Here is a 16,049-nt window from a genome sequence, read left to right as displayed (position 1 = left end):
CACCATCATTTTGTTTTATTTTAGATATCCTTTTTCCATCTTGTACACTCTACGGTACAGTACTGTGGTTTTGGGTGCTTTCATGGACCTACTTTACTCACTTTATGCTCTGTAATATATCGCGGTATTTTGTATAAATTACGCAACCTATGCAAGTTAAAACAAGTGGAAGTTTTCAGCTTGATCTTTCTTGTTATTTTCTGTATTGTCAAGTACTATGCATATACTGTACTACTGTATACTGTACATGCAGTTCCTCACCTAATGACCAATTCGCTTAACGACCAAGTCTTTGAAATGGAACTTGGTGGTTAAGTGAGGAGTATCTGTATTTACAGTTCTATTTCTATCTTTTTACCTACTGGCTATATTAGGAACATGACTGATTCTGCACCTGTTTTCCAGGCCAAATATAAGGCTATCAAAACATCAGACAGGGTATCTAAGTATTCAATGGATGAAGTGAAAGTACAGCAGGTAGAATGTTTGCCTTGCACGGGTGAACTTGAATTCAATCCCCAGCACCCCACAATGTCTTCCAAGTCCCAGTAGGAGTGATTCCTAAGTGCAGAGTCAGGAGTAAATACTACATACTACCAGGAGTGGCCAAAACAAACAAAAGAAATATTTAACTATCCAAATCATCCCAGAAAACTTAATATATGCACTTAAAATAATCACAATACAATTTTATTCCCTGTTGTGTATGCAAACATTTCAATGGGATTATTATGTTACTGGCCCTACCCTGATCGGTGATTGTACCCTACCCTATGTTTCTATAGATTCCTTCCTCCTTTTTGAACATATGCCTCAAATACTTCCTAAATTCATAGAAGAGTTGAAAAATAATCCTGGAAATACAACATAAGACTGTCAAATGTACTCAAAAAACCAATCTGATGCATAATTTCATTATCTCCCCAAAAGAATACATTATATCAAAACATCCATTTACCAGAATCATTGTTGAAAATTCAGACTCATTTAGGTATGAAGAAAAAATACAAGGAATTCTTAATTCTATTACAAGCCATTATTTTAAAACAGGGAAAAATTAGAACAAACAAGAAACAAAAATCCTCTATCCACTTCTCCAAGTTTTTCTTTCCCACAAAGTATAAAAGACAATAGTAATGGCAGTAAAGCAAGGAATCTGGCCAACATTCTCTGGTTGGATAAACCCTACAAATCACACACTGGCCCCAAAGCAAAATCAGAGAAAGTTCAGGCTAGCAACAATCCTCAGAAAGGCAACAATAATCCATTAGTTAACAGGTTTACCCAAAATCCAAACGTAAGTTTGACTGGTATTATTTGATCTGTTATTTTGGGGACCTGGAGATGCTACTACTGTTCATTTATCCCCAGGGGAACATCTGGGATGCTGAAGATTAAACTCAGGTCAACAGCATGCAAGGCAAAAGCCCTACCCATCAGGCTATTCCTACAGCCCCCAAGCTTTTCACTACTGAGGCCAGATAGATCAGTCAGGATTAAGGCACCCACCTGCCTCCATCCCACTGAACCAGGTTAAGTATCCACAGTACCACGTATGGTCCTCTGAGCACTGCCAAGGGTTAGTCCTGAGCACAAAAGTTAGGAATTGTCTACTCAGCACCACCAGGTATGGTCCAAAAAAAACAACAATAATTTTGGGAAGGGCACACACGGTGGCGCTCAGGAACCACTCCTGCCAGGTTCAAGGGACCATATGGGATGCTGGGAATGAAACCCAAGTCTAGCCCAGGTGGGCCGTGTGCAAGGCAAATGCCTACTACTGTGCCATCGCTCCGGCCCAACAATAATATTTTAAAGAATATAAATGTTTATTATTCAATGGCTATATTTAGAACTTGGAAATACAGTGGAATTCTAAGTGAAAAATATGTTTAGATACACTGTGGGCAAGGGGGCTCCCAAGCAGTGCTCAGGAGGAACAGAAATCACATGCAGGATTCTTGGCCAACCAGTCAGGGCAATTCCGAGTAAGAACAAAAAGGTGTAGTGCTGTCTGGAGCCTGCAGGACCAAACAACTACCCAGATGCAATGATCAGGGAAGTCCTGTGATGCCCAAGGACCAGGCCATGGCAGTGCCAGGGATCAAATACAGACAGCCTACCCCCTAAAGTCCCTAGCCCCTGAATATAACTTCCTTTATGAATATTAATATGTTTATATTAAGTCCAATAAAAGTAAGGTAACTGATACATTTCACATTTTTATTTAAAAATCAAAGGTAATAAAAATATACTAGGTGTGCGCAAATAGATATAAATCATAATCATGACTCATAATCTTCCTTTAAAAAGGTGAATTACCATCTTAAAAACTCTTCAAATGAAGCAGGACTTAACTGTGCCACAACAAATCAGGTGGGTAAAACAGATTTTAAGAAAGAAAGAATATAAGATAATTTTCAATAACAATAATTTGCTCCTTTATCCGGTTACTATTTTAGCTAAGATGTTGACCTGCCTTTAGTCAAGTATTAAAAGACAACAAAAAACCTATTGTACTTTCCTGAGAGATTTAATGTTATTTAAGAGGAATTTTGAAGTCATTTTTGACATCAAGAATTTATAATGAAAGCCCTTGGGACTTTCTCACCCTTTAAAAATAAGCATACCCTGAATCAAAGAATAATCTGTTTATTATGAGCTAAGAACAAACCTTTGAGGTATTCCCTGGGGTAAAAAGGGAACAAGAATCTTTGTTTCAACTGTCAAAGCCCAGAAAAAGGTCTATTGTTACTGCTACGAGAAAGTTCATCTCCACGTGTGCCCTTTCCATTGTACAATTGCTGGGCAATTATTCAAATTATAGTATTTTAAATTTTTATATTTGTGATGTTCAAAGGATTCTTAATAAAATGTATACGTAACAAAAATGACCAACCTCAATTTCTGACACTATGACTCCCCAGCCTACCTCCTCTCTCCATTTTCTCCTTAGCCTCTTCACTAGCCCTCAAATACATACAAGATCAAGTTCAGCTTCTTCAAGATACTCCAAAATATGGTCCCAACATTATTTTTTCCTTCTCTTTTCCTTTTATCCTACCAATAAGCATCTCATGATATAGATTCAGGAGCTTGAATCTCTGTGCTCTAAGACTACCAAGTAGGTTTTTTACAGACTCTAAGATTCAGAAAATTCTCAATTTGGTTCATTCATCAACAATGTGACCTTAAGCATCATACTTTGTTTCTCTTCTTCATGTATACAATAATAACTAAAAATGTGAGACTTCTTAGAATTATGAAACTATGAAATAATTTGAGTATACTTCTAGGTAGGTATCCATTAAATTGGCATTTTATGTTTCTGATTAACAGAGATAGTCAGTAGTTAGAAAATATAAATATCAAACTAACCATCTATAAACACATGAATAAAATATGAAATAGACAACTATGCACTAACAAATTATTTGTTCATTCTCCAACATGACTAACTCCTTTTTTATCTCATGACTTTATCTTTTGCTCCAAATATACTTTGACCTCTCTAACTGGTAAACTTCTATCCGTCTTTGTATTTTCATTTGTTTGTTTTAGGTTCACACCCAGCAGTGGCCAAAAGCTGCTCCCTGAACCAAATTCAGACCTCCAGAACACAGCATGAACACTGCCCTTAAAGCCATCTATTTCCCTGCCTCTCTGCTCATCTTTGAAGAGCAAACTCGAATGTTACTTCATATCCAAACTTAACAATACCATCCTTGTCAAATGCTGAAACACTTTGTTTCCTGCATTCCATGCCATCTGATAAATAAATACATATACTATTTTAATGATAAAGTAGCTCCTAGTTTACACAATTATCTCCTCATATATTCCCTAGCCAAAGAAAGAGGCACACATAAAATATCTAGCACTTGATGACTTGAGCCGATGTTTAGAGAATGAGTATATTCATGAGTTAGATCCTAACCTTCAATAATAGGTCCAAATGTAATGTGTAAAGAAATAATTAGCATGAATAAATAAATAATCAAAGCACAAGATCCCAGAAAAAAAAAAGAGAAAAACAGATTATTTCCTACACATGCTATTTGCTACAAGTGACCTTTAGATATATTTTAAGGTTCAATAAAAGTTGAAATAAGGGCCAGGGAGATGGCTCAAGGGCAAGAGTGTTATTCTCCACATACCAGAGACAAGGCCAGCTTAAATCCACTGGCCCCACACAGAACCTGGGCTTGATCAGTCCCCCACCACTACTAGTGTGGTCCAAAAACAAAAAAAAAAGGAAAAAATTAAAACAACTTTCTTCGGGGCCGGGCGGTGGCGCTGGAGGTAAGGTGCCTGCCTTGCCTGCGCTAGCCTAGGACGGACCGCGGTTCGATCCCCCGGCGTCCCATATGGTCCCCCCAAGAAGCCAGGAGCAACTTCTGAGCGCATAGCCAGGAGTAACCCCTGAGCGTCACAGGGTGTGGCCCAAAAACCAAAAAAAAAAAAAAAAAAAAAAAAACAACTTTCTTCATGAGGGTGTACTTTTGACTAATCAAAAGCAACAGCTCTACTGAGCAAACTCAGAGTGCTCACACTTATACTTCTTGTCACTGGGGGAGGATTATTAAAGAAAGAAAAGGCACTCAGTCTAATCCCTCAGAGAATCCCCGTAGTAGGAAAACAGTAAGGCTGACTCCCAGAGCACAGCAGACACAATGGGGAAACCACATAAGAACCCGCCAAGCCCAGTGATAATGGCACAGAAGACTCTGCCCCAGCCAACAAGATCTGTGACCACTCAGGTAATGACTATAAAGACATCATAGAACTACTCAATGGGACCCTAGAGAGCTAATACAGCAGATAAGGTGCTTGCCTTGCACAGCTACAAACCTGGGTTTCATCCCATCTGATCCACCAAGCCTGCCAGATATTGACTGAGCACAGAACAAGGAGCAATCCCTGTGTATCCCTGATACTACTGGACATGGCTGAAACCCGGTCCCTCCAAGAAAAAAAAAATTCCTCAGAGTTGAAGAGTGCAGGCACTGACGTCCCCCACAGAAAGATCCAAACAGACACAGCGTAATCAAAATGGCCAGAGACAGAATATTGAGAGCAATCTGATCAAACAACAGAAACTCCCTTATGAATCCTAGCAGGTCTATAAAATGAGACTCTCAACGCCAGAAGAGAATAATGTAATATGGTCATAAATATATATATATAAAAGAAATAAACATTCCCCAAGAATTGCTCTATCAGCTAGATTATCAGTCAGATTTTAAGGAATGATGCAAAGGTTCATGCAAAGGTTCAGAATGAACAGCTTGAGCCTCTTTACAGCTGGGAAACCAGTTTTGTAAGAAACACGGAAGGAGCTTTTTTTTTAAAGGTAAGCTCAACAGTTTACCATTAAATATGACATTCATTCATTGTACTTATGATTACCCTGCACTAGTCTGTTTATTCTAGCTTGTTTTATTTATTTTCAATGTTCTTTCTATGCCTATTAAAGTGATATTTTTACAACTACAATTTTTTTCATTTACGTATTACTACAGATACTTAAATTATCTATAATATTTTCTAACACATACCAATATTTTTAGTATAAAACACACGTTTCTAAGCCTATTAAGATCTCTTAGATTTTTTTAAATTCTTTCCTCATCATGCTAAAGAGTGTCATTTGCAGGATTTACCTATTTCATGTAAATTTTTAAATATTTAGCATAGATTACTCATTCTAACTTTCACGTTTATGTATTTATTTCTGTAGAAGAATTTGATCGTTGATTTACAATTTTGTGGAATTTCAGAGGTCTACATTTATTTCCTATATGAATACTCTAGTGATGAGAATAAAGTTGAAACAAAATAAGCAAGAAGCTATAAATAAAAAAGAAGCTATAAATAACTATCATAAATCATAGTGCCTCAATAAAAATGGGAGATGTGTAACTTATTAATAAAGGTATTTAGATTATACTAACTTCTGATTCTAGAGAAATATGAAGTAACAGAGTGCTGTTTCAAGTCAACTGCTTCAAAATATTTTCAAAATGTGGGACCGGAGAGATAGCACAGCAGTAGGGCATTTGCCTTAGACGCAGAAGGACGGGTGTGATCCAAAAACAAAACCAAAAAAAATTGTTTTCAAAATGCTCAAAAATCTAATGATAAAATGATACCTACAATGATTTAAATACAACTTTTACAAAATCTAATCTTTCCACTTTTTACTCTGGTACAACATCCACTATAGATGATACAAATAAAGAGAGCCCTTTCATGCACAACTATTATATATATATTACCTGTAATATATTTTCCTGAGACAAACGTTTATAGGTTAAATATGCCATCACATACTTAAATATGCCTTGAACTTAACATTTAAGCAAAACAGAATGTAAGAAGGTAAATATTAACTACCAAAACAAAACATTAGAGATTTTTAAATGACACATTCTTCTAGACATTTCAATAACAAAAGAAAAAAAAAATTTTTTTTGGTGGTTTTTGGGTCACACCCGGAAGTGCTCAGGGGTTATTCCTGGCTCCAGGCTCAGAAATTGCTCCTGGCAGACTCAGGGGACCATATGGTGCACAGGGATTGGAACAGATGATCTCCTGCATGAAAGGCAAACGCCTTACCTCCATGCTATCTCTCCGGCCCCAAGAAAAATATTTTAAACACCAAAATAACAGAAACCTACCGATTTCTTCCACTTCTTCCAGGAAATCATTATATTCTCTCAGAGTAGGAAAGTCTTCTTCTCTTTTATTGTATCTTTAAGAAAGACAAAAGTCAATACATTATATATCACTTGTTTTCAATAGTATATAAATGCCTTGCTCATGTCGAATTTGTTTATAAGCTACATGGGGAAAAGATCTTGTATAAAACACTATTTTCTTTTTTTTCTTTTTTTGGGGGGAGGGGGAATTATGGATTTTTGGGTCATACCCAGCAGCACTCAGGGGCCACTCCTGGCTCTATGCTCAGAAATCGCTCCTGGCGGGCATGAGGGACCATATGAGATGCCGGGATTCAAACCACCATCCTTCTGCATGCAAGGCAAATGCCTTACCTCCATGCTATCTCTCCGGCCCCTAAAACACTATTTTCTTGAAACCAGATATAGACTTGGAACAAGAATGTTATTATTAAATTCTTTTTTGTTTTGTTTGTTTTGGGTTACGCCCAGCAAGCACTCAGGGGTCACTCCTGGCTCTGCACTCAGAAATTATTCCTGGCAGGCCGTGGTGACCATATATGGATACCACAGATTCGACCCAGGTGGACCATGTACAAGGCAGGATCCTGCCAGGAAAGATCCGTGAGCACAAATTCAGCTCAGAAAAAATCTGCTAATACTATAAGGTGCCTATGAAGAATGATAGGTCACACATCTCCCCAAAATATTACAAATAAAGTAACACCAGTTAGATCGCGGTTAGGTATATTGGTGCTACCAATATACCAGGTGTGGCATCAAGAGACCTGCTGCTGCCTGTGATGCCCAGAACCACATGCAGTTTCCAGTCACACCAAGGTCAAACCCTTGGCCGTCATTACAACTAAAAAGATGTGTGAGCACTGTGATCGAGAATATAATCCCTGGAAAGCATCATGTGAGTGCCACAATGTCCGCAACTGGAATATGCACAGTATGGATTTAGATATCTGTACCTAAAGGTGTGTAATTCCCATCAAGCATGTGTGCAAGCTCATTTGCAAGTTATGCATCTAAAGTGATGGTGATCACCATCACCAGTGGGCGCCATGGCTGAGTGTGCAAATAACCACAGCCTGGTATCTGAATGCCGGTGAACACTACAACCAACTGTGTATGGGGCACAAGCAGACACCCAACTTTCTCTGGCATATCAACGGCCCAGCGCAATGACATCTTGGAGAGACACCCCAACTGAGGCATCCCAGGTAGGCCCAGTTTCCAAACTGAGATTCACACGGAAGCCTTCTCAGGTGGGGGGGCTAAGTCCCCACTACCCCACCCACACATGACTTCCTCCGGCATATAAACAACCTAGCTTCATAGCTAATTGCAAAGAGACACCAAACCTGTTCAATCATCCCAGTTCTGCAGCTCCTGGTGCAACGAAGACAAACACAAGCAAGAGCACATATGCAGATGAAGCAAACACTACAAGACAGCATCTTCAAATTTCTTATTACTGACAGGCCAGTAAGAGCAGGGCATGTTAGATCAGAAAGTTGTGCAGAAGCCCAGAGCTCAATGAGCAAAAGAAATACAACACAGAAGGCTCAATTAGCGCCTGACCAGCTCAGTAAGCCCTCAGACAAGACCAGCATGAGATGTTTTGTTGAAACAGGCAGATAAAATGAATTATTCCCTGCCTGCTAATGGGACAGGTTTGTGGCAGGTGGGAATACTGGGGACACTGGTAGAAGGCAGGTCACAATGGTAATGGGACTGGTGTTGGAACACTGAGTATTCAAAACAACTGTATTATGAACAGCTCTGTATTACGGTGTTTTAATAAAATTTCAAACATCCTTTCAGAATCATTGAATAAAATTAAGAAAGAGCACAAATAATTGTATGTCCAAGTCCACCCCTGGAAGGAACCACGTCAACAGAGAAGAGAAGGTGGGAGACAGAATATCAACTACCATTCAAGCACCATACTTACATCTTTAGCACTTTCTTCCGGATATCAACCTCTTTATCAACTATAGGATCTTCAAAGAGTTGTATCCTGAAGTTGTTTTTTCTAAGTGGAATGTTACACTCTGGACAGTTCCCAGCTCCTCTCACAAACAGCAAATCCACACAACTTTCACACCTATAAGAAAGGAAAACACATCATAACTTTTAAGCTAGGATTAAAACCTACAATGAATAGACATTACACCGTATTTTTTAGGTTTTGGGTGTAGCTGTGTGTATGTGTGTGTGTTGATCTGTTTGAGGGTAAGAACCAGAAAATCAGACATTTCCATCCTTAAACAAAGGCCTTTCTCATCTAGAACTTATTTTTTAGACATAAATGTTATCCCAAGGACTGTCATTTCTATTATTATTACCCAGAGTAGCACCAGCAACACAGTGCGACACCATACGTTTTTGTATGGGCTCAGTAAAAAAAAGGGAAACCATAGACACAGAAACAAGATCTTACCTTCTAGGGATAAGAGCTCACTTTTTATTGCAGAAGGGTGCTTCCCATCCTGAACATGTGTCCTGTGGATACAACGCAGTCCCCAGGAGATTGGACAATGTTAGTCCAATCCCAAACCCCAGATCCCAGATGTAGAACTGATACAGCTCCAGACAACACCACCAGGAACTAAGCTCCATTGGGAGATTTATAACACTGCTCTGGCACCAACTTGTGCCAGTTTTGATATGACAACGAGGAAAGGAAAACTTGACCTAAGACCAGGCTGTCCTATCACATCACCTAACACTAAATGGAAATCAGAAGAGTTATGGTCCTTTGAACTGTGAAAAATAAGAACACCAACAACAGAAAACTGATTTTGACAATCGTGACTGAACAGAACCTACTTTGGGACTAATAAGGAAAAATCTACCCTAGGCTGTAGCCCAGGACACATAAACAACAACAACAAGATGTCTTATTGCAGAGGTCCAACTTGGACAGCAGAGACTGAGCAGAAAGAATCTTTGGATCCAAATATCCTAGGCTTCGGCTTAGGGACTGAACGAAAACAGGGAGCAAGTGTTACAAAAGACTGAACACAACAACAACGATGAATAGGAACCTCTAGAACCTAGAGACTCTATCCTAGACCCTGACCTATAACGCGCAAATACCAAGATCGCTAGCTATAGTGGCTTGATTTTTTTTCACACACAACTGAGAGGAAAGTTTCCTGGCATCACAAAAAAAGCCTTTGGGATGGGGTAATGAGTATATATGGATCCAGGGGTTGATCCCACGATGGTATGCTTCAAGGATGGACAAACCCTGAATCTCTTAGGCCACAGAAATTCCCTCTCTTCCCCAATGCTTACTGTGCCTATGCAAAAAAAAAAAAAAAAAAAAGTGGGGGGACCGCCAAGCCATGCCACTCCAGCACCCAAACTTTTTCTTGTTTTGTTTTGATTTGTTAGTTTTTGACTTTATTTTCCTTCTCTTTTTTCTTCCACTTTTCTCTTTATTTTTCACTCTTGTGGTTATTAATTAGGGATTTATTTTTATTTTTATTTGCCAAGTCCATTTTTTTCTTTTTTCTTCCATTTTTCTTTTTTTTTTTCTCTCTCTCTCTCTCTTCTTTCCTTTTTTGGTAGTTGTCACCAAATTTTTTTCTCCCTTTTTTCTTATCCTTTTTATCTCCAATGACGGAATGGATGCTCAATCTACAACAAGCTATAAAGTGGAGACCAGTTGCACTAGCATTCTGGGGGGTAAAGGAGGGAGATATGGTATGCATACTGGGAACAGGGGCGGAGGGAGGACAGCACTGGTGGTGGGAATGCCCCTCATTCATTGTCACTATGTACCATAAATGATGCAGTGAAAGATGTGTAATGCACTTTGGTCACAATAAAAATTTAAATAAATTAATAAATTAAATAAACAAAAATACATTCATTAAGGAAAATTGAGTTGGAGACTCAATAGGATTTGAAAATAAAAGAAAAGGAAGAAGAGAAACATGTAAAAGAATATGTATGTTGGGGCCGGAGAGATAGCACAGTGGTGTTTGCCTTGCAAGCAGCCGTTCCAGGACCTAAGGTGGTTGGTTCAAATCCTAGAGTCCCATATGGTCCCCTGTGCCTGCCAGGAGCTATTTCTGAGCAGACAGCCAGGAGGAACCCCTGAGCACCTCTAGGTGTGGCCTAAAAACAAAAAGAAAAGAAAAATGCAACTAGAAAAATAAACATGAAATAAATACAATTTTTAAGTACACTGGCTAAAAATAATTAATAGGCAAGGTGTCATCTGAAACACTCAAAATGATCAAATCACAAAAATATTCTATACATCAAGGTCAGAGTATATTCAGTCTGATATTCAATTAATAAAGTAGTAGAGAATACCTAATTATTTCTAAAGTCATCCTATATTTTCAGTAAAATATAAAAATAAATAATAAGGGGCCGGAGAGATAGCATGGAGGTAAGGCGATTGCCTTTCATGCAGAAGGTCATCGGTTCGAATCCCAGGGTCCCATATGGTCCCCTGTGCCTGCCAGGAGCAATTTCTGAGCATGGAGCCAGGAGTAACCCCTGAGCACTGCCGGGTGTGACCCAAAAACCACAAAAAAAAAAAAGAAAAAAAAGAAAAATAAATAATAAAAAATAAAATAAATAAAATAAATAAAAAAAAATAAAAAGATACTGTTTAAAATATCAGTTCTTTCCCCCTTAGTTTTAAAGCTGTCTCCTAAACACTAAGGATTTCTACAGTATAAAAACTTACTGGGGTTTTTTGTCCCCCAACTCACAATACAGACCAAGCAAAGGGCCTGGGTTGAGGTGTATATGGGGTGCATTTACTGTACCTCCTCTTTCTATACAGTCCCAAAGTTTACTGTTAATGTATTCCTGTCTCTTTGCAAATAATCTAGAATAAATACATTTATAAATTATATGTACAAAGGCTAAACATATAATACAGAACTGAAAAAAAGATGATAATTACTAGTTCTTTTTGTTTGGCAACAGAGCAACCAAAACAGCAGTTTGTGGACAACTGCTTATTTCCAGAGAGTTTTAGGAGTTTTCATATAAAATCTTATATTCTGCAGAATACAGGAAAATCTGCTGAAAAAGCCCATTTCCTCAGTCCCAAGGGTATTTTTATGGTTTTCTTTAGTTTTTAAAAACAAGAATGGTACCCACCCTCTTTCTCTCTTAACTTATTCAACTTTGTATTTGTGTAGAAGGAATATTTAACTGTACACATTTGTTGAGATTTTTATTTGTTACACTTTAAATATTAAACTCAATGCATAATTTCCTATTTAGTAAAACTGATTAGGTCACTTAGATGGGTTGGTGAGTGGCGTGTAAGGTCACTTAACTTGCATGCAACTAAACCCAGTTTGAGGCGGAGAACTATAACTGGTCCCCCGGCAATCCAGGCAGACATCTTGAAGCACAACTGATGTGACTCTAACCCTACAAAGTAAATTTTAAATTAAAAAACTTTTTATAGATCGGGTCACTTAGGGGGAAAAAATGGCGAATCACACAGTCTATGTTTAAGGCTGTCTTTAAAGCATCCATCTTATTGGTACTTGTCATTTTCTCTTAGCCCTTGGAAACCAATCAAAGCTGAAGCCTATGATCTTGAGAGATAAAAATAAATGACAACCTCATTTAAAGGAAAAGTGTTTTTCCATCATAAATTATTTAAGACCATGTATATGGATCTCAGGAAGTTTGGAGCTGAACACTAGTAAGGAAATTTTTTCATCCTGATAATGCTGCCTTTTCATAAGCACCTTTCAGTGCACATGAATACTGATGTTAAACTCTTATCTTTCAATACCAAAACTTTAGGAGTTTTGAGCAGGAGGAATTATAAAAGGCCTAATAAGCTTGGGTAAAGTCACATGCCTTTATCCCTGGGACGGTGTCTATGGTCTCCTAAGGATCACCAAGGGATGACCCCCTAAGCATAGGGCTAGGGGTGCTGTCCAAACCCTTGCTACCCCAAAAATAATCTTTAGGACTTAATTCAGCTAATTTGTTTTACAAATATTCTTGCTAACCAAATAAATTTTAGAGGTAGACAACCTATTAACACTAGCTAATTAATAAAGCATTACAAATATCAAAGAATGACATGTTTAGAAATTCATGGGAAACACACAAAAGTAAATTCTGTGTATTCTAGAAAAGGGAATTAATTTACAAATAAACTGTTCCAAGAGTTTACAGACTGACAACTTAAATATAAAAATACATTTTTCCAAAGAAGACATGTAATCATATGTGATTAGGTTTCAATAAATTAAACTGACACATAGCCTGACCCTCTGCCTGCTGCTCTACCGTCCCAACTAAGGCTTGTCTGGCTGACATCACGGAAATTAAATCAAAATGGGAGGCAAACCCCATCTCTGCCAGGTAGTTCCAAGAAGCCTGAACACAGACAAGTGCCACATAAAGGGGCCTAAATAAAAGCTTATATAGCAGAAGGACAGATCTACTTCCACCATTAAACACTGCTCACAGTTGCTCTTCCTGCCTCTTGATGAAGACACTGCAGAGAAGATGACAGGAACCTCAAATGAATCCCTGACCATGTTCCAACGGATCCAACAGCAAAGACTAAGCTCCAGCACAGCAAGAGCACTAGGAATACCAATAGAGAAAACATGCAGAAACATACGGAGCTCAATGAGCAGAAGACAAAACCACCAAAAAGAAGAAACAAAAAAAACATAAGGAAATCCTTAGACAATGTCTGTAGGGACACTATGAATTTGTTCAACGTGTGAAAAGAAATGATAGCACAAGTATTTGGCAAAAAGCAAAAAAAAAAAAAAAAAAAAAAAAAAAAGCCTTTAAGTCAAAGTGAAAAAAAATTACTACGAGAAATGAAAAACATAGCAGATGATATAAAGAAAATTAATAGAGGCACAGCGGTAGGGTATTTGCCTTGCACGTGGCTGATCTAGGCCAGACTTGGGTTCGATCCTCGGCGTCCCATATAGTCCCCAGGAGTGATTTCCGACAACAGAGCCAGGAGTAACCCGAGCGTTACCGGGTGTAGTCCAAAAACGAAAACAAAAACAAAATCAATAGGAGGGACTGAACAGAAATACAGCAGGTAGGGTGCTTGCCTTACATGTGGCCAAACCAGGTATAATAAAAATGGTACCCTGAGCATTTCCAGGAGTAATCCCTGAAACTAGAACCAGGAATAAGCACCAGTTATGGCCCGCCAACCCCCCCCCAAAAAAAAACTAACCAAGAAAGAAAGTCAAAAAATGTTTCTTCCTTCCTGATGAATGCTTGCCAATTGATACATTTTCCTCTTAAAACCACTTTTGCTGTGTCTCACAAATTGTGATAGTTCTAGTGTCCTCAGTCTCATTTGTTTCCAGGAATCTTTTTATTTCCTCTCTGAGCAATTGTTGCTGTTGTTGTTGTTGTTGTTGTTGTTTTTAATGAGCTGTTTAATTTCTGGGATTAAAGTTATTTCTCTGTTTCTATTTGTAATTCATATTTATTTTTGGTGCACTATGATCTGAGAAGACACTTTTTTATTTTTGATTTTGGGTCACAGCCGGCAGCGCTCAGGGGTTACTCCTGGCTCTATGTTCAGAAATTGCTCCTGGCAGGCTTGGGGGACCCTATGGGATGCCGGGATTCGAACCAACGTCTTCTGCGTGCAAGGCAAATGCCCTACCTCCATGTTATCTCTCCAGCCCCTGAGAAGACACTTTATACAAGAAAACAAGCCTCTTGATTTTATGGAGATATGTTTTATGGCCCAGCATGTCACCTATTCTGGAGAATTCCCGTATGCAGTGGAAAATAATGGATATCCAGCTTTAGGGGGGGATAAAAAGCCCTACATATAGTTACTAAAATCCTTTCTTCTATTTCTTCCTTCAAAGCCAGTATATCCTTGTTGCATTTTAGCCTGGTTGATCGATCAAGAAATGAAAGAGCACAGCTGAAATCTCCAACTACTGTAGTGTTGCTATAGATATCTTTCTTCAAGTCTATTAGCAGAGGGAATTTTTTTCTGATTTTTTTTTCTAAAACTTTTTTTGTTAAAGATGCATCTATGGGGCCAGAGCAGTGAGGTGCAAGTGGTAAGGCATCTGGTCCCCCAAGCCAGGGGCGATTCTGAGTACAGAGCCAGGAGTAATCCATGAGTGTCACCGGGTGTGGCCCCCCCAAAAGAATGCATCTCCGTCAAAAATGCTAAAAGAAGTGTTAGTGCACAGAATGAAAACTGGTAGAGGGGTTTTCACAGTAACATCATTTGTTTCATATTAATAATTCTAGCTAATTGATAAATGTGAATTATTAATGCCCATTACTGTTACTACAATATAGAGAGGGCATAATGATAAGCTGAAACATAAAAAAGGTCTGTGGACCTCTTAAAAGTTATGAGGCCCCACTCACTAGTTTTGTCAGATGAGTCTCAGATTTAACCACTATAGACATTTATTTAAACAGGCTTTTAGATATTCTATATTAACTGTGAGAACAGATGTGCCTTTAATATTTTCTCCTTATATTATTTATAATTCTGATAAAAAATAAGCTTTACATGTATACTCATGTAAGAGGTTCTGGATTGCCAAGAAATAAATCTTCTAGAAGGATTTGATAAATATATTGGCAGTGTGCCAATTTCAATTACTGTGAGCACATTTTTTATGCTACAGTATGTTTTTTCACAGGAAAAGTTGTTCATGATTGAGTGCCATGCATGTCCCTTTCAGAGTCAGTAGGCTCTTCTTTACTCTTAGCTGTGTTCTCCACTCTTTGTGACAGGCTTCATATCAGGTGCTGGTTCTTCTAATTAGCATCTCTATTGTTTCAGGATCCCCACATCCCCACACTGTCTTTTACTTTCTTTATATCCCACAAAGGACTGAGATTATTTTAAGTTTGTCCCTCTCGCACTCTGACTCAATTCACTTGGCATATTAATCTCCAGGTCCATCCATGTATAAGCAAATTTCTTAACTTCATCTCTCCTGACGGCTGCATAATAGTCCATTATGTATGTGTTCTACAGTTTCTTTAGTCATTCATCTCTTGTTGGGTATCGTGGTTGTTTCCAGATTCTGGCTATTGTAAATAGCATGGCAATGAATATAGATGTGCAGAAGGCATTTCTGGATTGTTTTTGTGATTCTAGGGTATATCCCTAGGCGTAGTATTGCTAGATCATAAAGAAGCTCAATTTCCTATCTTTTACAAAATATCCATATTCTTTTTCAGAAAGGCTGGATTAGATGGCATTCCCACCAGCCGTGAATGAGTCTTTTTATCCCCACGTCCACACCAGCACTGGCTGTACTTGTTCTTTGTGATGTGTGCCATTCTCTGTGGAGTGTGATGGTACCTCATAGTTATTTTTATTTG

At 38.3% G+C, this 16,049-nt stretch overlaps 1 protein-coding gene and 1 pseudogene across 1 annotated transcript in view; both read right to left on the bottom strand.

The window, feature by feature from the left end:
* MNAT1 (MNAT1 component of CDK activating kinase) overlaps window positions 1–16,049 on the bottom strand; it is a 193,736-nt gene that overhangs the window by 108,234 nt on the left and 69,453 nt on the right. The window contains exons 2-3 of the mRNA XM_049770473.1: window positions 8,644–8,796; window positions 6,681–6,754 (exon numbers count right to left, since the gene is read on the bottom strand). Coding sequence (XP_049626430.1) covers window positions 6,681–6,754; window positions 8,644–8,796 — 227 coding nt within the window. The remainder of the gene's footprint in view (window positions 1–6,680; window positions 6,755–8,643; window positions 8,797–16,049) is intronic.
* On the bottom strand, window positions 11,411–11,528 carry LOC126005282 (uncharacterized; annotated as a pseudogene).

This window comes from Suncus etruscus, chromosome 3 (genome assembly GCF_024139225.1).
Source record: "Suncus etruscus isolate mSunEtr1 chromosome 3, mSunEtr1.pri.cur, whole genome shotgun sequence".
Classification (NCBI taxonomy): domain Eukaryota; kingdom Metazoa; phylum Chordata; class Mammalia; order Eulipotyphla; family Soricidae; genus Suncus; species Suncus etruscus.
The sequence above is the reverse complement of the archived record's forward strand: the minus strand, read 5'-3'. Positions and strand labels throughout refer to the sequence as shown.